This window comes from Artibeus jamaicensis, unplaced genomic scaffold (genome assembly GCF_021234435.1).
Source record: "Artibeus jamaicensis isolate MK-2021 breed Jamaican fruit bat unplaced genomic scaffold, CSHL_Jam_final contig_402, whole genome shotgun sequence".
NCBI lineage: Eukaryota > Metazoa > Chordata > Mammalia > Chiroptera > Phyllostomidae > Artibeus > Artibeus jamaicensis.
This window is the reverse complement of record NW_026521818.1, coordinates 6,733,622-6,756,165: the sequence shown is the minus strand read 5'-3', so window position 1 is coordinate 6,756,165 and position 22,544 is coordinate 6,733,622. Positions and strand designations below refer to the sequence as shown.

Here is a 22,544-nt window from a genome sequence, read left to right as displayed (position 1 = left end):
ATTTGGGCTCCACCACTTAGATGAGCGAACTGTCTGACACTACCAGGTTATCGGATTTCTCTTAGCTTGTTTTCTGTCACAAAATGGAGGAACTTACCTAAAAGGGTTTTCTCTGTAAAGAGTAAATGAAGTAATACATATATAGGGTAGTAGCTGTCATTCAAAAATGTAGAAAATCTTAATATTATGCAAAATTACTTCATGAAGGTAAAGGTATTCTAGCTGTCAGTCTTCACACATCTTTTACTATCAAGAAAATCTCTAATATTCTTTACTTATTGAAATCTCTAATTTCTTACTTAAAAAAATCTCTAATTACTTATTGATGTTGGACAGAGCTGCTGCTGAATTCCAATTTAGTTATGCAACAGCTGCCTAAATCTTTTTTTAAATCAGTTTTCTCATTTAAAAAAGACAAACAAGAATAACTCATAGGGGCTTTGAGAAGATCAGAGATAACATACATAAAACTCCTAGCACAGTTACTGGGACTCCAGAGGTCCCAAGTAGTAGCTCTTGTGAGTTATTGAAAAAATTAAGTTGTATATTAATGACATCATGGACTACTCTAAAATTCATTTCTTAAGTCAACATTAGTTATTTTAGTAATGTTTTTCCTAAAAGCTATTGTATTATTAAAATAAAGGACATAGAGTATATAATAAAAACAACTAATGTAATTATTTAGATTTAATTAAAAATATGTTCTTTAGTAATATTAGAATTCCATTCTTTGTCAATAGAATATTAAAATCTCTGGCTTTAAAACAATAGTCAAATAATTATTTTCTTCTCAAACATATTATTCCCAAGTCCTAAAATATTTGCTAACATCTGGGAGACCCTAAGAAAGCTGACTTGTCAGCACTGGATAACATTTAACTTCAATGATTTTTCCATCTACTTAAATATTTATTAAACACTTGTTATATGTAGGCCCTGTGCTAAAGGCAGCAAAAACAACATGTAAAAAACAGCCCCTGTTTTCCCAAACCGTTTCATGCAAACTGCAGCGATTCAAAGGGGTGGGGGGAGAGAGACCACACAGGGAAGCAGGAGGACCACGGGCATCTGAAAATGTTTTGTAAAGAAGTAAAGCCTGAGGGGAGTTCTGAAGGCTGGCTGCAGCTTTGACAGCTGTTCTGAGGAGGGGCAGGACGTGGAAGGGTGTGCTGCCGCGGGCAAGGCAAGGAGGCAGAAGGCCACAGGGAGCGCTCGGAAAGTAGCAAGTGAGCCAGTGAGGCTGGAGTTCTGGATACTCACAGAGAGGTGGATATGGCCAAAATAATGGAAACTAACAAAGAAACAAAACCAAAAACCAACTAGCTAATTTGGCACTTTTAATAATCCTTATTTTCCCTTTGTCTGCACTTTGTATAAAAAGATGTGACTTCTTTAAGAGACTGTGATGATGGAATCAGAATTCTCCTCTATGTAAAAGATGAAGAATGGTTTTAGCAACATATCTAATGAATACTAGAAGTATTCATAGTACTAATGACCCAATCTGTAATCTTCTGTTACCTTGGTTCCCAGATGACTTGTCAGCCTTCGAGGAGCAGAGTGTGTGCTACTAGAACTCAAAACACTGGCTGTTTCATGATCCATTCGTGCAGTTGAACCCTAGAAATTAAGCAATTATAGATAGTGTGATTGAGATTGTAGATAAATACAGCTAACTTCATGTTAAGGTACTCTTGAGAGGAGATAGCTAAATATACCATTAAAAGTGTGGACATTAACTTCTTAAAATGAATGTTTATATTTATAAATTTAGTAAGTAAATTTTAGAGAAAAACTGAAGAAAATTAGAGCTGTTGCAAAAGACAGTTAAACCACACTATGGAAGTAACCAAACACTGAAGAAATACTAAGAGTAATATTTTTTCACAGATCTAAAGACATGCAACCACATTCAGTTAAAAAGCTCCATTTTGATTGATGAAATGCTCCAAATTACCACAAAACTGACTGAATTTGGCATAGTTCAAGTTCTCTGGGAGTTTATGGTACAGAGAGGACTTCTTGGAACTTCTATTTGAGAAAGACATGAAAAAATAAATAACTGGAGTATGATATGATAAGCACTATCATATAAGAATATATAAAAGAGTAAGGGAAAATGGAAAGAAACAATGAGCTGCTTAGAAGCTATTAAAGGCTGCATAAAATGTCGTATTTAAGATAGGAGACAGGCATTGAATTCTGGGATAGGAGACTGGCAAAAGAGCCTGTGTAAAGGTTTAAATATGAAAGCATGGAGTATTCCAGCTTACTGTCAACAGAACATAAGGTGTGTGGTGGGAGATACAGGCTGGATTAAATTATTAAGTATCTCATGTGTCATTTTAAAGGTGTCGTTTTCAAGATGTGGATGTTAAGAGAGTCACTAGACTTTAGGCAGGGGAATGGCACAACCAGAATCGTGCCTCAAAAAGAGCATGGACAGGATGTAGAGATCGCAGACGGGAAATTAGGACGTGGGTACTTCTAACAGTCGAGTGGTTCTGAGGGCCCAAAGTCAGAATGTTAGAATAGGGAAATGGGGATGACCTACATTTAGGGGACAGAATCTGTTGGTTTGCTAACTACTTTGGATCAGATTAAAACGATGTTTGGAGTCAAGGTCAATTTGGAAGTGCTGAGCTTGCCTACATGGGTAGATAATAGTGCCATTTATAAATACATGAAACCCAGGAAGAGATGATGACTTTCACTGTGGGGACTGAGCTTGCCTTTGATTGTAGTGACAACCAGTAAGAATGTTTAATGGGTACCTGAAAACATAGGATGCAACTCTGGACAGGCATTCATTGATAATTAAGAATAATTAAGAATAACAATGATAAAAATAGTGTTCAATTAGAAAGTGATATTGGCAGGTATTCTACTGTAGTTCTCAACTTCTCAAAAGAAAAAATGAGAACATAAGCTTTTTCAGGGTAGAAACCTCATTCTCTTCACTGCTATATACTTGGTATGAAGGGCAGTCTTAGGTTTCTAATAGGTACCTCCAAAATATTTGTCAAATTATGAACTGAATGGAGAGCTAGTAATAAAATCTGTAAGAACAGGGAGGGACACCACTGCTGGTGCTAATTGTCTTTCAGACATAGATGCTAATTGGAGAAGGGGGGTTAGCAAAAAGGAAATAGGAAATAATAGGTTTTGAGGATTGGAAGCTGGTATTTCCTGGGGGGGGGTACAAAGGGCTAGAATGAATCAATATTTCAGAAGGTACCCTATTTCCCTAAATTTTGGAATCAACTGATCTTGTAATTTCTTTTTGTGCCCGAAGTTCACCTGATGACATGTTAAAAACTTCCCTGTGGGGACTTCCGGCCAAGATGGAGGCATAGGTAGACATACTGTGCCTCCTTACATAACCAAAATTAAAGACAACAAAAATTTAGAAACAAAAAAGCACCCAGAACTGACAGAAAATTGAACTGTATGGAAGTCTGACCACCATTCATCCAGCTGGGTAAGAGGGGTGGAGTTGGTGGCTGGTGAAAAGGGGTCATGGCAGGAAAAAGTGGTGGCTGGCAGACCCCAGTGCACAGGTGGTGGCCGGCACACCATGGGCGCAAGGAGGAACCAAGCAGATCCAACCCAGTGAGGTGCGCAAGGTGGCTGGCTGACCCCAGACACATATTCATGTGCAGATAAACCAGGCGAAAACAGGCAGTGAGACAGACCGTGGAATCCAGGGACCCAGTGTTGGGAAATAAAGCGCAAAAGTACCAATTGAAAACACTTGTGGGGGTTGAGAGAATCCCAGCCTCATAGGAGACTTCGTTGGAGAGACCATAGGGTCCTAGAACATACGCAAGCCCACCCACCTGGGAACCAGCACCAGAAGGGCCCAATTTGCTTGTGGGAAGCGGCAGAAGGGACTGAAATCCAAGAGAGAGCAGAGCAAGCACCGTTGTTCCCTCTCTGACCCCGTCCCCACATACAGCATCACAACCCAGCCACTGGGTTGCCCCACCCTGGTGAACAGCTAAGGCTCAGACTCTCACCATGTTAACAGGTGTGATCACACTCCCCACCCCTAAAAAATGGCTCAAACAGAAGAACAAATCAAAGTGCCAGAGCCAATACATCTAAGTGACCAAGAGATAGCCAACCTATCAGATACATAGTTCAAAGCACTAGTGATCAGGATGCTCACAGAATTGGTTGATTTTGGTCACAAATTAGATGAAAAAATGAAGGCTACACTAAGTAAAATGAAAAAAAATGCACAGAGAAGCAATAGTGATGGGAAGAAAACTGGTACTCAAATCAATGGAGTGGACCAGAAGGAAGAAAGAAACAACCAAACAGAAAAGAAGGAAGAAACAAGAATTCAAAAAAATGAGGAGAGGCTTAGGAACTTCCAGGACTTCTTGAAATGTTCCAACATCCAAATTTATAGGGGTACCAGAAGCGGAAGAGGAACAGCAACAATTGGAAAAGTTATTTGAACAAATACTAAAAAAGAACTTCCCCAATCTGGCAAAGGAAAGAGACTTCCAAAAGTCCAGGAAGCTCAGAGTCCCAAAGAAGTTGGACCCAAGGAGGAACACATCAAGGCACATCATAATTACATTAGCCAAGATTAAAATGAAGGAGAGAATTCTAGAAGCAGCAAGAGATAAGGTGCCAGTCACCTACAAAGGAGTTCCCATCAGACTGTCAGCTGACTTCTCAAAAGAGACCTTACAGGCAAGAAGGGGCTAGAAGGAAGTATTCCAAGTCATGAAATCCAAAGACCTATATCCAAGTGTTGGGAACCTTACACCTGGCTTCTAGCTAAAAACATTGCATTGATTAAGGAACCTGTGCGCTCCACAAGCCAATCAGCTACAGGCACATGAAGTGTCCACGAGTACCAGTTGCACCCAAGTAATCAATAAGCGGGCCCTTCTTTGTCTCAAGCTAGCCAATAGCAAGCAACCTAATCTCTCCCTCCCCCCCCTATATATATACCCAGTTCGGAAAAATAAAGTTTGCAGCTTGATCAGAATCTTTTGTCTTGCTGCCATTCTTTGCGCCTCTTGTCCCCCCAACTCATTTGTTCTAGGTAGGTGGTTGAGCCCCAGTTGATTGCTCCGCGGGCCGGAGCATCCAAGATTGCTCTATGCAGCAAAGCTTTCATTTAGAATGGAAGCGCAGATAAAGAGCTTCTCAGATAAGGTCGAATTAAAGGAGTTTATCATCACCAAGCCCTTATTGTGTGAAATGTTAAAGGGACTTATCTAAGAAAAAGAAGATAAAAAATATGAACAGTAAAAGACAGCAAACACAGCTATTAACCATCACACCTAAAACAAAAGCCAAACAACTAGAACAGGAACAGAACCACAGAAATGGAGATCACATGGAGGGTTAGCAACAGGGAAGTGGGAAGAGGAGAGAGGGAGAAAAGTTACAGAGAATAAGTAGCATAGACAGTAGGTAGAAAATAGACAGGGGGAGGGCAAGAATAGTATGGGAAATGTAGAAGCTAAAGAACTTATGACACATGAACATGAACTAAAGGGGGGGAATGTTGGTGGGAGGGGGTGTGCAGGGTGGAGGAGAATGAAGGGGGGGAATGGGACAACTGTAATAGCATAATCAATAAAATATATTAAAAAAAAAACTTTCCTGTAGGCTAGCAACCTTTACTGTTTACCTGCTAACTTCCACTGGTAGACAACACAGAAAATTGTTAACAAACATTCCTAAGTGATTAGTAAGCATTATAACAGTGCAACAATAAAATACTCATATAGAGATTTCTGAATTTGTCATAAAAAGTCCTTAAATAGGTAATCATATAAAGCTCATTTTTAAAAGGACCGCTTATAACTTCCACAGAGATCATATTACAGGCCAAAGTTAGTGTTTTCTGACTAGTCTACAAAAGCATATTTAAGACCATCATTCACAGTACCATTTTTAAAAGAGAAAATTACATTTTAAATTTAATTGTAAATTAAAAAATTGTAAATGTGAAATTCATTTAACTGTACATTTAAAATAGGTACATTTTATTGTATATTAATCTTTCCTCAGAGAAGTTTATTTTTTAAAAGATTTTATTTATTTATTTTTAGAGAGAGGGGAAAGAGAGAGGGTGAGAAATGTCAATGTGTGGTTGCCTTTCATGTACCCCCTAGTGGGGACCTGGCCTGCAACCCAGGCATGTGCCCTGACTGGGAATTGAACCAGCAATGCTTTGGTTCACAGCCCGTGCTCAGTGGGTTGAGTGTTGTCCTGAAAACCAAGGTCATGGGTTTGATTCCCGGTCAGGGCACATGTCTGGGTTTTGGGCCAGGTCCCCGGTTGGGGCAGTATGAGGCAGTTGATCTTCTTTCCACATTGATTTCTCTCCCTCTCTTTCTTCTTCCCTTCCCCTCACTCTAAAATTAAAATCTAAAAACAAAAAATAAGTGTCAACATCAGAGGTGTTTTTTATGTCTCTTCACATAAAAGCATAAAGACCTCCTTATATTCCCTTGCATAGGGAACTCTAGGGTTGGAGTAAGAATACTAATAAATAGTCCCAGAGTGTCTACGTTCCCCAATCTCTACTCCTTTTGTGGGTCTGGATGCCTTATGGAATACTTCTCAATTTGAAGCAGCTAGTTAGCACTCCTCAGGGCAGTGAGAAGAGGCAACAGAGAAAGACTCACTCTGAATCTCTCTCCACTGCCACCCGCTTCTCGGTGCTTGTATAATGGTTGTTCAATTCATATGCAACCAAACAGCAAATATTTACTGAGCTTCTGCTACTTCCTAGGTATAGTGCTAGTCTTTAGAGATGTAAGTGAACACAGCCTTACCCTCACTGCACACAGTCTTCAGTTCAACATGTAAATACTTAAGTGGTAAGTGCTTTGATAGTGGCTGTGTGAATACACAGGAACTATCACAGGAATACACAGGAATACACAGGAAGGCATACTATACTAGGGAGTACTGGGAGAGCTTCCTAGAAAAAGTGGTATCTGACTTTGTACTTGAACTATGAGGAGTTTAGCCAACAAAAAGGAGGGGGATTAGCCATAGGGCAGCCCAGATGAAGCAGAAGCAGAAGCAGAAGCAAAGGTCAGAAAGAACATGCAGTGTGTGTGTGCCTGGGGGTCAGGGGGAGGGGGGATGAGAGAGGGGCATTGAGGAAAGGAAAGAGGTGAGGGGAGAGGGAGCAAGGGGGGACAGAGAGAAACACATTTGGAGATAAAGAGCTTATCCTGGATGCAATAAAGAGATGGATCTGAGGGACCATGACTCGGGACAAAAAAAAAGAGTCAGAAGGCTTTTTCATTGTAGTAATTCAGGCGAGGGGCCCTTCTTGGTTTACAGTAGAAGGGGAAGGACTCATCCTGAGGTAAGCATACCATCTTTATTTTTACTGTTTGTGGTAGGTAGGGTCTAACACAACCCTTAATGATCCTTGTCTCTTGGTATTCATTCCCTTGTGTAACCCCCTGCCTTTGAGTGTGGGCTAGATTTAATGAACTGGCTTCTAGTGGAGAGTATGCAGCGCAGGGGATGAGAAGTCACTTCTTAGATAATGTAACAAGGGCCGTGGCTTCCATCTTGGGCACCCTCTCTTGTTCTCACTGAGAGAAGCCAGCTACTGTGTTGTGAACTGCCCTTTGGATACACCCAGGTGACAAGAAATTGATCTCTGGTCAACAGCCAGTGAGGACATGAGGCCTGCTAATAACCATATGAATATTTCAAAGCAGATCTTCCCCTACTCAAGCCTTGAGATGCCTGTAGTCCCGGCCAACACCTGACTGCATCCTTGTGAGAGACCCTCAACTAGAGGTACTTGGCTACAGAAACAACAATACACATTTTTTGTGTAAGCTGATAAAGTTTGTTGTTTTAAGCTGCTATTATTTGTTAAGCAGCAACAGATAACTAATACACTATTTGAAACAAAAGAGAAACAAGGGAAAAACTGTTTCCACAATTAAATGTTCTGACATTCACCTCAGTGTAGACATCAAATCTTCTTTCAGTTTCAGTCTTAGTATCTTCCTACATAGTTCCCTGATTTGGGGACATTTCTGCCCTCCCCATATATCTAGCTAGAAATCCAGCTGCATTTATTATAAGCAAACATCAAGAGAGCATTTCTATACCCACACTCACTGTAAGTCAAGAACTTGGGCCTTGAGTATCTTTCCTGGGCCCCTTTATTATGGCTAGACTTTAGCCAACATTTTTCAGGGACTAGAGTCTCTCTACCACAAGAAATGGTACCGTCTTAAGAAGTGTTTGCTCAATTCATGACTCGATTCTGAAGAAATCTGAGTTTGATGAACTCTCTCACCACCACAAGACCTGCTGAAATCAGTGATGATGCACATCCCTTGAATCAGCCTTGCTCACTGCCCAAAGACAATAGGTTCTTTCTGTATTATTCCCCACTCTCAGCCCTAAAATGTGTGAGACCCTATTTCTCCCCATTCTCTTTCCCATCTAACCTTCCTTGTGGAATCCAGGTTTCACGCTTCACAAATACCACTACTATTCCTCAACTATTCACTTAATGCTCCTTTCACTCTTGGCCTTCACTGAAACGTAGCTCTCGCAGCACGTCACTTCCTCTCACGGCACTCTCCCACATCCCACATACCTGAGTCAGGAGGTGGTGTCTTTGTTTTCCTCTCACCCTTCAACACCAATTTGAAACCATTACTCCTCTACTTTCCTGTAACAGCCCCAACTCTGGTGTTATAATCACCTTTCCCGTTCCCCAGTGCTGTCACCTACCAACCTCCCAATCACTGTCCTCAACCAGTAAATACTTTGGTACAAGAGTTACTAAGTTCCTTTCACTTCAATTACTGCCATCATTCTGAGTAATTTCAACATCCAAGCACATGACCCATGAAAACCAAAGCCTCCTAGTAGAAATGTCTGTTCAAGTCCTCTGTCCACTTTTTAATTGGGTTGCTTGTCTTTTTAGAGTGGAGTCGTGTAAGTTCTTTCTATATTTTGGAGATTAAACCCTTGTCTGAGGTATCATTGGCAAATATGTTTTCCCATACAGTTGGATCTCTTTTTATTTTAATACTGTTTTCTTTAGCAGTGCAAAAGCTTTTAATTTTGATGAGATCCCATTTGTTTATTCTCCAAGAAAGCTTTTTTGAAATGACTGGAATATCTAGTGCATGGATCACTCTAGATACTCTACTTTGGATTTCTTGTGGACTATCACTTCCATAATTCTCTTGCTAGTTTTCAATAGTTTTGCCCCACCTGCTGGGAAACACTGCAACTGTAGATGAATCCAAGTGTCTCTCTGCCTCCTGATATGAACTCCTGAGAAGTACTTGAGAAATTTGAACATGTGAGAAAATCATGCAACTCTCCAGCATGCTGCCCATATAAGCTATACGGTCACCAACACACCTGGAGGAGGTATTGCACCCTTAGTATTGCACCTACAATCCTTCTGTAACCTTAGTTACCTCTCCTACCTTTCTTCATAGTGGCTATTTTAGATATGCCCAGTTTTGTACAAAACTTGTGGCTCTTCTTTCTTTCCCACAAATATTTTATTTTCTAATTAACAGAGAAAGAGAAGACATTAAAAAACCTCAGCTTCCTGCTACTAAACCAATAAAATTACCTGCCTCCACAGCCTTTTCCGCCTTCCCTTTCTATGGCATCAGAGGCAACCCTTCTCCTCTCTGAGGCCCACACCTTTATGTGTGCTCTGGCTCCTTCCCACCACCATTCAAACATCTCTTCTACCTGAAAAAACAATCAGTCTCCAAATTTTCTCTCAAACATGTACTTTGCATCAGTTAACAGCCATTTCTCTCTTGGGCAGTTCACATGCAGACTTTCTGAGTTAGCTAAAATTGCTTTCTTCTACGGTACTTTTTGACCTTGCATTTAAAAGCCAACTCACTCTAATATGATATGGCAGGGAGGAAAGCCAATGGAATTCCTTTTGTCAAGGTCAGCACTGCACTTCCCTCTTTTTAAATAAAATACAATGGACACTGTTCAGTTCTTATGGTTGACTATAGGTACTGTTAACTATTTCCTCTTTTTTGGAACAGTATTATTTCCTTCCTTTTAGATTTTAGATCAGGTCTCCATCTATTCGCTTTATAATCATTAAAGATATAAAAATCTTTCATACCTTTAATTATCGTATTACCCACCCTTTCACTCAATTCAAAACCCAAATAGCCTACCCAACATTTCTACTTCAATGTCTTAATACATTAAAACTTAACATTTTCAAAAAACTTCACATTAACAAAAAACTAGATTATTTTCCCCCACAAACCCACTCTTCATCTGGTGGTATCAGTGAATTATATCACCATCCTTCTAGCTGCCTGGGATAGAAACCTGGGAGTCGTTCTTGACTTCTTCCCCCTCAACCCTCATATCTAACATAAATCTTATGGATTATGTTTCATAAATATTTTCAGATACTCAGATATCTATTTGTTGAGTAAAGGGCTCTCTCGAATTTATCAGTTCCTCCTGAACCCCAAGCCTCCCCATCATAGTTCAACTAGGTTACTGTATCTAATTTTACCCAAATGTTTTTGAGGAGTCATAATAAATTAATTTATAATTTTCTTCAGGGCCAACTAACCTTACCCTAAAACTAGGTTAAATGCTTCTATTATGTGTTCCTGTAGCATTATGTACTTGCCCTCTCATGGTACTTACACGCTTTATGGAAACCACTCACATCTTACTTTTAGTCCATACATTTTTTGTGGACAAGGTAGCATCTACCCAGCTCACTACCATATCCTATGGCTGAGAATAGTCTTGGCATAATGCAGTGCCTAGTAATCATATGTTAAACATTGATGAGTTTTATATTACCTTTCAGGGGAAAAGGTAATAGTTAGGGAAGAGGTTAACAGCAGAGTGAAAAATGGGCCGAGGAGCAGAGAGCTGGAAATAACCTGAAAGTATGAGTACTTATCCTTCAAGTAAGTACAATTCCTTTTTACTACATATTAGAGTCAAATATCTCTCTATTTTCTCCTTTCCCCTCATTTATCCCAAGACATCCATTGCCAGTATAGGCCTTCAAATGTTTGCTGAGGGGGACTAGAAGGACATGACCTGTCACTGTGCCTGACAGTTACACTTAACAGTTGGTATACAATTTCTATTATACCTGCTGGGCCAGAACCTCTCATATCCTCCTGCTTGCTCAGTTTGGAAAGGGTTCTACTATAAGGTAGCATCTACAACTCATTGTGAAACCTGATATAAGAAAGGAAAGAAGCAAGAATTTCCCATTTTATTATTATTTTTTTGTACAAACTGTACTTGGGAGTAATCAAACAGTAGATAAGGAGAATTTTCTCTTTATAGAAGTATTCCAGCTAATTTTGTAACTCCTAATGAACTAATGGAGCTAGGCATTGAGTACCATGGCTATTAATATAGAAACAGAGAGAAAACCAGACATTAACATGCTTCCTGATGGAAAAACCACACACTGCTACCTATGAAGAAGTCTTGTCCCCGAATCCTCAAAAAGGATTGAACCCAACTCTGACAACATTTCTAGACCCAACTACCATTTTACAGGAAATGCAGAGGATGGAGACATGTCAAACTACACCACAGAGACATTATCACAAAACCCAGACTACAAAAAACTCAGTAAGACAAACAACTTTGGTTCTTCGACAAATAAATAGAAAATGAAAGAGATAAAGAAGAAATCCATAGTAAGAGACTTCAGAGCTATATTAACCAATCTCAGTGCATGAATCTTATCTGACTCTGAGTCAAATAAATTGTGAAAAATCAAGACATCTATGAAAAAACTGCACATTTGAAAACTGACTGGATATTTGATGCTATTAAAAAGTTACTTTTAATTTCTTTGGGAGTGTAATGATGGCCCCCTATAGTTAGATATCTTAAAAGTGCTCTTATCTTTTGGGAATACACAGTAAAATATCCAGGGAAAAAGTAATGATGCCTGGGATCTTCTTCAAAAAACAGAATGAAAGGGAAAAGTGGATGAGGTACATGTGGATTACCAGATCATTCCGTCTGACTGTATATGTTTGAGGTTTTCCACACTAAAAACTTTAAAACATTTACTAGCAGCAGAAAAGAATGTCACACCAATTTCATCTTTCCCCACTCTTGATTGAAATTCATCACTACTTACTAGCTGTCACCAGAGGTCTCATTCGAAGCTTGAAAGAGAAAAGCTGAGAACCAATTCATAAATGAACTACACACATAATTATCTACTAAGCAATCAGGGATCTGACTTGTATGGTTTACTTCTAGCTTTCTCTTTCCATTTAACTTTCAAGGAGACTAATTACAGATCAAGAAACTTTATTTCTAGGAGGGATGTCAATCCTTCCAAACAACATATACTTATGGTTATCTACTCTTTATCAGGAACTGTAGGAGCATGAAAATTGACAAAACTAGATTGAATCATTGCCCTCTGAGCTTACAGTCCAATAGGAGAAATAGATATTAATTAAATAATTACATAAATAAATGTAAAAGTGCAAATGTGGTAGTCTTCAAAAAAGAGAAACATGCTAGGACAACCTGTAACAATGGGATTTGAACTATTTGAACCTCTTGAGGAAGTCATACTTAAGCTCATCATGAACTGATGTTAACTGAATGAAGTAGGATGAAAAGAGCAGAAATAGACTGTGTACAGGCTGCAGATGAGGAAGCCCAGTGACTGAGATACTGAAAGGTCAGTGTGGCTGAAGTGATGAGAGAAAAGTGTGACATAAAACCAACAAGTTAGGTAGGAGCCAGGTTATACAGGCTCTAATAAAGGGTTATCTTATCCTAAGAATCAAAAGAAGCCAATAAAAAGTTCTACAGAAAGGGTGATTTACTCTCTGTAAAGATCATTCTGGCAGAGTGAGGGCAAAAAGGAAACCAAGTGAAAGAGGGGGTACCAGGGACTTCCACGTGGTGACAGAGAAAGGTGCACCAGGACAGTTTTAGCTGATCCTGCTACAGTGATCTTGAGAAAGTCCAAGAAATTGATTTTCATTTTTTAATTAGTACTTATGGTTTTTGTCTCTGGAGCAATAAAACAAACAAACAAACAAACAAACAAACAAACAAACCCCAAGAAGTTGTCACTGTGCAGATCCCATTAAGATATGTTAAAGGGCCCTGGCTGGTGTAGCTCAGTGGATTGAGCGCGGGCCTGCAAACCAGACAATTGCGGTTCAATTCCCAGTCAGGGCACATGCCAACCCTGTAGGCCAGTTCCCAGTAGGGGACACACGAAAGGCAACTATACATTGATGTTTATCTCCCTCTCCTTCTCTTCCCCTCTAAAGATAAATAAAATCTTTAAAAAAAAATTCAAAAAAAAAAAAGATATGTTAAAGGAATCTTGGTATAACTGAATCACAGTTCCACAGATAAATATCACTCATCTACATTAGAATCTGGAAGTAGATGAAGCACTGTTTTACTTCATTTTTTTCACTATTTTTAAATAGTTATTGGTACTTTTTAAAACACCATATTTTTCAATAACAGTTTACATCCAATATTATTTTGTATTAGTTTCAGGTGTACCTCACAGTTGTTAGAAAATGACTGCCCCGATATTTCGGGTACCCACTATGTACCATACATAGGTACTGCAAGACTATATTCCCTATGCTTTACTTTATATCCCTGTGACTATTTTGTAACTCCCAATCTGTACTTCTCAATCTTTTCATCTTTTTCACCCAGTCCTCAAATACCCCTCTTCTCTGGCAGCTCTCCGTCTATGAGTCTGTTTCTATTTTGTTTGTTCCTTTATTTTGTTATTTTAAAAATATTTATTTATTTATTTTTAGAGAGAGGGAAAGGCTAAAGAAAGAGAGGGAGAGAAACACTGATGTGCAAGAGAAACATCAATTGGTTGCATCTTACACCCACTCCAAACAAGGACAGGGCCTGCAACTCAGGCATGTGCCCTGACTGGGAATCAAAGCATCGACCTTTCGCTTTGAGAGACGATGTTCAACCAACTGAGCCATGCAGGTCAGGGCCCTTGATTTTGTTCTTTAGATTCTACATATAAGTGAAAACATGTGGTATCTGTCTTTCTCTATCTGACATATATCACTTGGCATAATACCTGCTAGATCCATCCATGCTGTTGCAAATATTAATATTTCATATTTATTGCTGAGTAATATTTATTGCATGCATATATATGTACCATAGTTTTAATTTTTAAAGCCACTCATCTGTTGATGGGCATTTGGGTTGCTTTAGTAAATAACACTGCAATGAATATAGGAGTATATATATATCCTTTCAAATTAGTGTTTTGGATTTCTTCAGATATATACCCAGAAAGTGGAATCTGTGGATCATAATGCAGTTCCACTTCTAATTTATTGAGGAACCTTCACAATATATTCTACAGTGTCTGCACCAATCTGCATTCCCACCGACAGTGAAGAAGGGTTCCCCTTTCTCCATATCTTCACCAGTACTTGTTTGTTGGTTTATTGATGACAGCCATTCTGCCATGTGTGAGGTGATATCTCATTGTGGCTTAAATTTGCATTTCTCAGATGATTAGTGATGTTGACCTTTTTTCTCATGTCTGTTGGCCATCTGTAGGTCCTTTTTGGAGGACTGTTATTTAGGTCCTCTGCCCATCTTTAAAAAAATTTTTTTAAAGATCTTATCTATTTATTTTCAGAGAGAGGGGAAAGGAAGGGGAAAGAGAGGGAAAGAAATATCAATGTGTGTTTGCCTCTTGCTTGCCCCCACTGGGAACCTAGCCTGCAATCCAGGCATATGCCCTGACGAGGAATTAAACTGGTGACCCTTTGGCACATGGGATGGCACTCAGTCCACTGAGCCACACCAGCCAGGGCTGCCCATCTTTTAATTGGATTATTTTGGGGGGTTGAGTATGAAATTTTTAAATTTTGGATATTAACTTCTTTTTTCTTTTTTAAAATATATTTTATTGATTATGCCATTATAGTTGTCCCATTTCACCCCCTTCATTCCCCTCCATCCTGCACACCCGTCCTCACCATTTGCCCCCCTTAGTTTATGTTCATGTATCACAAGTTCTTTAGATTCTATATTTCCCATACTATTCTTGCCCTCCCTTGTCTATTTTCTACCTACTGTCTATGCTACTTCTTCTCTGTACCTTCTCCCCCCTTCTTCTCCTCCCACTCCCCTGTTGCTAATCCTCCATGTGATCTCCATTTCTGTGGTTCCACTCCTGATCTAGCTGTCCTTTTAGTTTGCTTTTGTTTTAGGTGTGGTTGTTAATAACTGTGAGTTTGCTTTCCTTTCACTGTTCATATTTTTTATCTTCTTTTTCTTAGATAAGTCCCTTTAACATTTCATAGAATAAAGGTTTGGTGATGATGAACTCCTTGAATTTGATCTTATCTGAGAAGCTCTTTTTCTGCCCTTCCATTCTAAATGAAAGGTTTGCTAGATAGAGCAATCTTGGATGTAGGTCTTTGGATTTCATGACTTGGAATACTTCTTTCCAGCCCCTTCTTGCCTGTAAGGTTTCTTTTGAGAAGTCAGCTGACAGTCTGATGGGAACTCCTTTGTAGGTGACTGTCTCATCTCTTGTTGCTTCTACAATTCTTTCATTTTAATCTTGGCTAATGTAACTATGATGTGCTTTGGTGTGTTCCTTCTTGGGTCCAACTTCTTTGGGACTCTCTGAGCTTCCTGGACTTTTGGAAGTCTCTTTCCTTTGCCAGATTGGGGAAGTTCTTTTTTAGTATTTGTTCAAATAAGTTTTCCATTTGATGCTCTTCCTCTTCCCCTTCTGGTACCCGTATAATTCGGATGTTGGAACGTTTAAAGATGTCCTGGAGGTTCCTAAGCCTCTCCTCATTTTTTTGAATTCTTGTTTCTTCCTTCTTTTCTGTTTGGTTGTTTCTTTCTTCCTTCTGGTCCACTCGATTGATTTTAGTCCCAGTTTTCTTTCCATTGCTATTGGTTCCCTGTGCATTTCCCTTCATTTCACTTAGTTCAGCCTTCATTTGTTCCTCGAATTTGTAACTAAAAAATCAACCAGCTCTGTGAGCATCCTGATCACCAATGTTTTGAACTGTGCATCTGATAGGTTGGCTATTTCTTGGTCACTTAGATGTATTGGCTCTGGGGCTCTGAGCTTTTCTTCTTGAGCCATAATGGTTTGGTCTGTTCGTGCCTGTTACGTATGAGGGGCGGAGCCTTAGGTGTTCACCAAGGTGGGGAGACCCAATGGCTGGGTTGTGACGCTGTATGTGGGCATGGGGTCAGAGAGGAGCAATGGCGTTTGCTCTGCTCTCTCTCAGATCTCAGTCCCCTGTGCTGCTTCCTGAAAGCAAATTGGGCCTTTCTCATGCTGGTTCCCAGTGTGTGGGCCTGTGCACCTTCCAGGACCCTGTGGGTCTCTCCGACGAACCCTCTGTGAGCCCAGGAGCTTCTCCCAGCACCTTGACCCTGAAAATTTTTTCCAATTGGTGCTTTTAGGCTTTATTTCCCAGTGCTGGGGCCCTGGTTTGCAGTGTCTGTCTCACTGCTCACTCCTCTGCCTGGTTTATCAGCATTCAAATGTGTGACCGCAGTCAGCCAGCTGCCTTGCACCCTCACTGGGTCTGCCCGTTGCCACCCCACACCTGGGATCCACCAACCGCCACCTGTGTGCCTGGATCGGGGAGCCACCTTTTCCTGAGACCCCGCTCCGCCAGCTGCTGACTCCACCCTTCTTACCTGTCTGGATGAATGGTTCGTTGTTGTTGGACTTCCATACAGTTCAATTTTCTGTGTTTTGGTTGCATTTTTGTTACTAAAACCTTGTTGTCTTTAAACTTGGTTGTACAAGGAGGCACAATGTTTTCACCTATGCCTCCATCTTGGCCGGAAGTCTAAATTTTGGATATTAACTTCTTATTGAATATATCACTGCAAATATCTTCTCCCACCCAGTAGGTTATCTTTTCATTTTGTTGATTGTTACCTTTGCTATACCAAAACTTTTTAGTTTGATATAGCTCCATTTATTCATATCTTCTTTGGTTTCCCTTGCCTGAGGAGCTGTATCAGAAAAAATACTGCTAAGAGAAATGTCAGATTTTACTGGCCACATTTTCTTCAAGAATTTTTGTGGATTTCGAGTCTTCCATTTAAAGTGTTGAATCCATTTTGAGTTTATTGTTGTGTACAGTGTAAAATGGTGATCTAATTTCATTTTTTGGCGTGTATGTTTCCCATTTATTAAATAATCACCATTTATTAAATAAATTGTCTTTACCCCATTGTATGTTCTTGCCTCCACTGCCAAATATTAACTGACCATATAGGCGTGGGTTTATTTCTGGGCTCTCTATTCTGTTCCATTGATCTATGTGCGCTTTTGTGCCAGTACCATACTGGCACAGTTTGGTATCAGGTTGCATGATACCCCCAAGTTTATTCTCCTTTTTTAATATTGTTGAGGCTACTGAAAGTCTTTTGTGATCCCATATAAATTTTTGGATTATTTGTTCTGGTTTTGGATTATTTGTTCTGGAAAAATGCCAGTGGTATTTCAATAGGAATTGCTTTGATTGCTTTGGTTGTTGTGTACAATGAGAGGTCATACAATACTTGCCTTCTTAAAAGCAAAAAATATTATAATTATTTTTCCAAATTAGTAACATTTACTAAATCCAACAGGCACCTATTAAACACAGCTGGGGTACAATGTGAGGGTACAATGTCTGGGGTACAATGGTGAGCAATGGCAATACAGTCCTGCCTAAAGAACTTAACAGAGGCAGAGAGATGATTAAACCAACAAACTGTGCTCCATGCTGTGAGAACAACAGAAGAGAGCACCTGAGAGCACTTTACCTATTCCAGGGAGGTGTGAACAAGGAAAACATCCTGAAAAAAGCACCATTTAAAATTGAGGGGAAGGATGAGTAAGACGATGAGTTACACATACAAGTGAATGAGAGTAAAAGAGAGTTCCAGGCACAGAGAAAGAACATCATGTGCAAGGCAGGGACGTACTATACTCAAGGACCTGAAAAATTGAACTGAAGGAGGGGAGAGAAATGGGGCAAACAGAGATACTGCTGGAAGAGCAGGTAACATAAAAAATCTAGACTCTATTCTATGGGCAGTGGGTAGCCATGCAATTGTTAAGTGATATGATCAGGTTTGTGCTTTAGAAGGATCACCCTGATTATAATATAAAGAATGTATCATGAAAGGGAAGGCTGAAGACTAAAACAAAAATTAGATCTCAATATAAACAGATGTAATTTGTCATTTTAGTATTTTATTTTTTTAAGATTTAAAAAATAGATTTTATTGATTATACTACTACAGTTGTCCCTTTTCTCCCCTTCACTCCCCTCTACCTGGCACACCCCCTCCCACCCATATTCCCCCACCTTAGTTCATGTCCATGGCTTATACTTATAAGTTCTTTGGCTTCTATATTTCCTATACTATTCTTAACCTCCCCCCATCTATTTTCTACCTACCATCTATGCTACTTATTCTCTGTGCCTTTTCCCCCCTTTCCCCTTCCCACTTCCCCACTGATAACCCTCCATGCGATCTCCATTTCTGTGATTCTGTCCCTGTTCTAATTGTTTGCTTAGTTCATTTTTTGTTTTTGTTTTAGGTTCAGTTGTTAATAATGTTTTAACAGCCTTTAAGTAGTTAATCTTTATTGTATTTTTTCCATTACCATTTAGTCCCCTTATACCCCTCTCCTCTTTATGTACTTTGAATTTTAACTTTTCAGTGTTATAAACATTTACAAATAATGTACCTTGATTTTTAAATGTTTTTTAAATTTATTATATTTAGAGAGAAAAAAGAAGGAAGGAAGGGTAGGAGGAATGGGGAGGGGGTAGAGAAGGACAGAGTGATTTTTTTTTTGTTCTACTTATTTATGCATTCATTGGTTGCTTCCTGTATGTGCCCTGATGAGGAATTGAACCCCCAACCTTGGCGTATTGGGTCAACGCTCTAACCAACTGACCTACCAGGCCAGGACTATGATCTTAGTTTTTGTTTGCTGTGTAACCTTGCTATGATTTTATGGCACACTGAAGTTTTACATTTTTATGTGAAACCTATTGATCCTGTTTTTTTATAGTTTCCCACCTACCTCATGATTATAAAAATTCTACCCATATCTTCTTCTAATCGTTTAATATTTTTAGTAGTTTTCATTTTTAACATGAAATCTAATCAATATAGGATTAATTCTGATGAAAGAGGTGTGGTAAGGGATTCAATTATCTTTTAAATGGCTATTCAGATTACTGGATAGATAAGACTTTGTATAATAATTGCAATATGGCCCAAAGCACTAATGGTAAGTCTAATACTAAGCAGAAAATTTTTTTCTGCCAAGAAGGAACTTTCCTTCTTCCAGAATATGTGTAGAAACACATAAGCTTCCCAAATAATTCCCTAAACAACAAAGAAATAACTCAAAAGTGCTATTTAAATATAATTTCTTTTACACTAATTTACCACCTATAACTTACAAGTTTTCCCCCCTGCAATGCTAATTAGTAGTACTAAAATGAAGTATCTCTTTATGTTAACTTAGCAAAATAAACTTAAATACTTAAGTATGAGATGTTTTAAGCTTTAAATTTTAATTAACAGAAGCATTGTTTTATACATAATATCAAAAGTAACCTATAACGCTAAAGAAATAGTTTATATCAATAATAGGAAAATTACCTTACAACCAACTTAATGAAATTCTATTTTTTAAAAATTGTTCATTTAAAGCATAAAATATCTATTTTTCAATAAAAATGTTTATTGAAAAAATACAGATCTTACAGAAAATCCCAAAGAAAAATTCTGTCATATTAGGATGCATCCAATAAAACCAATAGCAAATTGATGGTAGCACAGTAATAGTTTTATAGTTTAAAAAATCAAGCTGACTTTCATAATGTTGCTAAAAATGTGTTAATAGTTAAACATGACTAGGCTATGATTCTACTTTTAATGAGCAGTAGAATCATCTTTTCAAAGTAAGACTTAGATTTATAGATTCATGTAATCTTGAAGTACAGGAGAAAGCAAGAACTGTAATAAAGTTATTAGTAGCTTTAAAAATAAAACCCATAAAAATGTCTTTGCAAAGAATGCCTTAGAGAAAGAGCAAATCTGCTCAATGCAAGCAGTAATAACTAGGTCAACTCACACATATAACCAAAATGCAGCTTAGTATTTATTTTTCAAAAATTCTATTCACATCAAACTATAGACTAAAACAGAAACACATAATTTAGGCTATAAAATATACTTAGAAACTTGAAAATGTTACTGTTAGATATAATGAAGAAAAATTCCTATAGCTTTTGGTACTGAATTCTTCTGAAGATATCCATTCAGGAGTTAGGAAACAAGCAAGATTTACGGATCATTCTGAGGATCACCTCACTCCATATTCCTTTTAAAATATTTAAATAGTTAATTTTAAAAACCAGTAAAATCATTTATTTACCTGGCCACTACCAGAAGTTGCCATGTTGATTTCTGCCACTCCTTGGCCTTCATTCTGCCGCTCAGCTTCATGTGAGCCGGCTTCGTGTTTGTTCTGAGATGACCTCTGTTAATATGGAGTTGACATCATTACACACAAAAACGGTGCATGCTTTTGTAGCTCACAGCTTTCTTTGCTCTCTTGTTTTAAAGCTCTGAATGCATCAATTATACAGGTTTACAAAGGCATGGAACTGCACTTCAGACTTCTCCAGCATGGTCGGTAGCCGACTATTTCGGTAAGAGGAAAGTGCAGTGTGCCCCTTGAGCATTAGAGCTGCACAAGACAAAGGATTTTCTGAGACGCACAGAAACACCATCCTCCACCAGCTGTGCTCACATCACTATCAGGAATATAACCCAACTAGAACAAATAACTGTCTTTTATGTAAGGTCACATGATTCTGGCATTTAATGGAACTGGCATTTAACTGCAAAACAGTTAAACTACTACTTAAGCTTATAAATACCTTCTGTGTAAGTATACTTATACCTAGAATATATATACACTTGCTAATAAAAATCATGAGACAAATACATAAGCTCTTACATTCTGATATAAATAAAACTAAAAACCTCTTCTACTATAGCCACCATCTGTTACATGAAATGAAAATGACAGATTATATCCAGTAAAAGCAGTCATTTCAAGATAGATTGCATCCAGTACAAAGCAGTCACTTTGTAAAAATAACACTGCAGAATCAAAGAAAATAATTTTCCCATTATCTTTTATAGAAACAACTACTAGTGTGATTGCTTTAGGGAAATGACACTCTAAAATAAAAATTTTGCTTTAAAAAATGCAACATAATAGTGGATAATTATCTTACAAAATGGCTCCCACTAAAACTTCTTTAAATATCAAGCTTTTCCAGACCAGTTAAAATGTGACTTAAAAATTAATTTTCACGCAACATTTCCATCAATAAACTAGTTTAGTTATATGTTGGCCATAATGGAGGTAACCCCAATAATTCAGAAATATAAGAAAAAAATAGTACCATCTGAAAATCACACTATAAAATTGAACAAAATCAACAAAAGTAGACACATACAAAGTCAATCTAAAAACAAAACAAAACAAATCAAAACCCATGAAAACCACAAAGATTTGATACTAACATAATTGGAGATGTCAATGGAAAAGTAATTACTAAGCATCTTCTATGTTAGTTACTTGCATTATGTGCTAATGAAAACAGTGCCAGCAAAACCAGACATTGTTCTATGTACGCTTGGAGCTTACAGCCAGGGCACTATCAAATAATAAGAAAAACAACAGTAAAGTTAAAACTCAGACAACTGCTCTAAAAGAAGAGTACAAGGTGCTATAAGAACATATAACAGAAGGCGTCATGGTCTGGGAGTTTGGGAACAGCTCTCTTGGGAAGTGCAATTTGAACTGAGAGCTGAAGAAGAATAAATAGGAGTTTTAGGAAAAGGGACAGGGTTAGAGGATGAAGGTTTTAGGTAAACAGAAGATCACATGCAGCACTGGATGGTGGTGGCTCAGTGTACTGAGTGCTGGCCTGCAAACCAAAGGGCTGTGGGTCAGGTCCCTAGTAGGGGGTGCATGAGAAGCAACCACACTTTGATGTTTCTCTCTTTCTCCCTCCCTTCCACTCTCTCTAAAAGTAAATAAGTAAAATCTTAAAAAAAAAGGTACGTAAAGAACCTGAGGTGGAAGGAAGCATGGCTTGTCCTAATACACCAGAGGATCATAGTACAGAAAGTAGAACAAAAAGATAATAAAATAACCTTACTAATTTTGAATTTTAGTGTAATTCTCAGGTAGCACTCTTGCCCCCACATAATATTAGTATGTTAATGAGATAAGGTGCATGTAAATAGATTTTTAAAAAGTCAATCTGTAAATAGTCTAAGTGAATAGGAAACAGGAATCAGTTTGGAAGCTCATGTAAGTGTGAGATGATGATCCTCTGCACTAGGGAAGCAGTGATGGAGATAAAGGGAGTGGAGACAGGTCATCTGAAGGCTCG

The 22,544-nt window shown here is 38.5% G+C and overlaps 1 protein-coding gene across 13 annotated transcripts in view; it reads right to left on the bottom strand.

The window, feature by feature from the left end:
• Nucleotides 1–22,544, bottom strand: part of APC (APC regulator of WNT signaling pathway) — a 158,189-nt gene that overhangs the window by 23,702 nt on the left and 111,943 nt on the right. For 12 of the 13 annotated variants that reach the window (XM_053665347.1, XM_053665341.1, XM_053665342.1 and 9 more), the window contains 2 exons: nucleotides 20,504–20,608; nucleotides 1,525–1,623 (listed from right to left, as the gene is read on the bottom strand). In XM_053665347.1, coding sequence (XP_053521322.1) covers nucleotides 1,525–1,623; nucleotides 20,504–20,608 — 204 coding nt within the window. The remainder of the gene's footprint in view (nucleotides 1–1,524; nucleotides 1,624–20,503; nucleotides 20,609–22,544) is intronic. The other variant, XM_053665350.1, reaches the window with a different exon arrangement.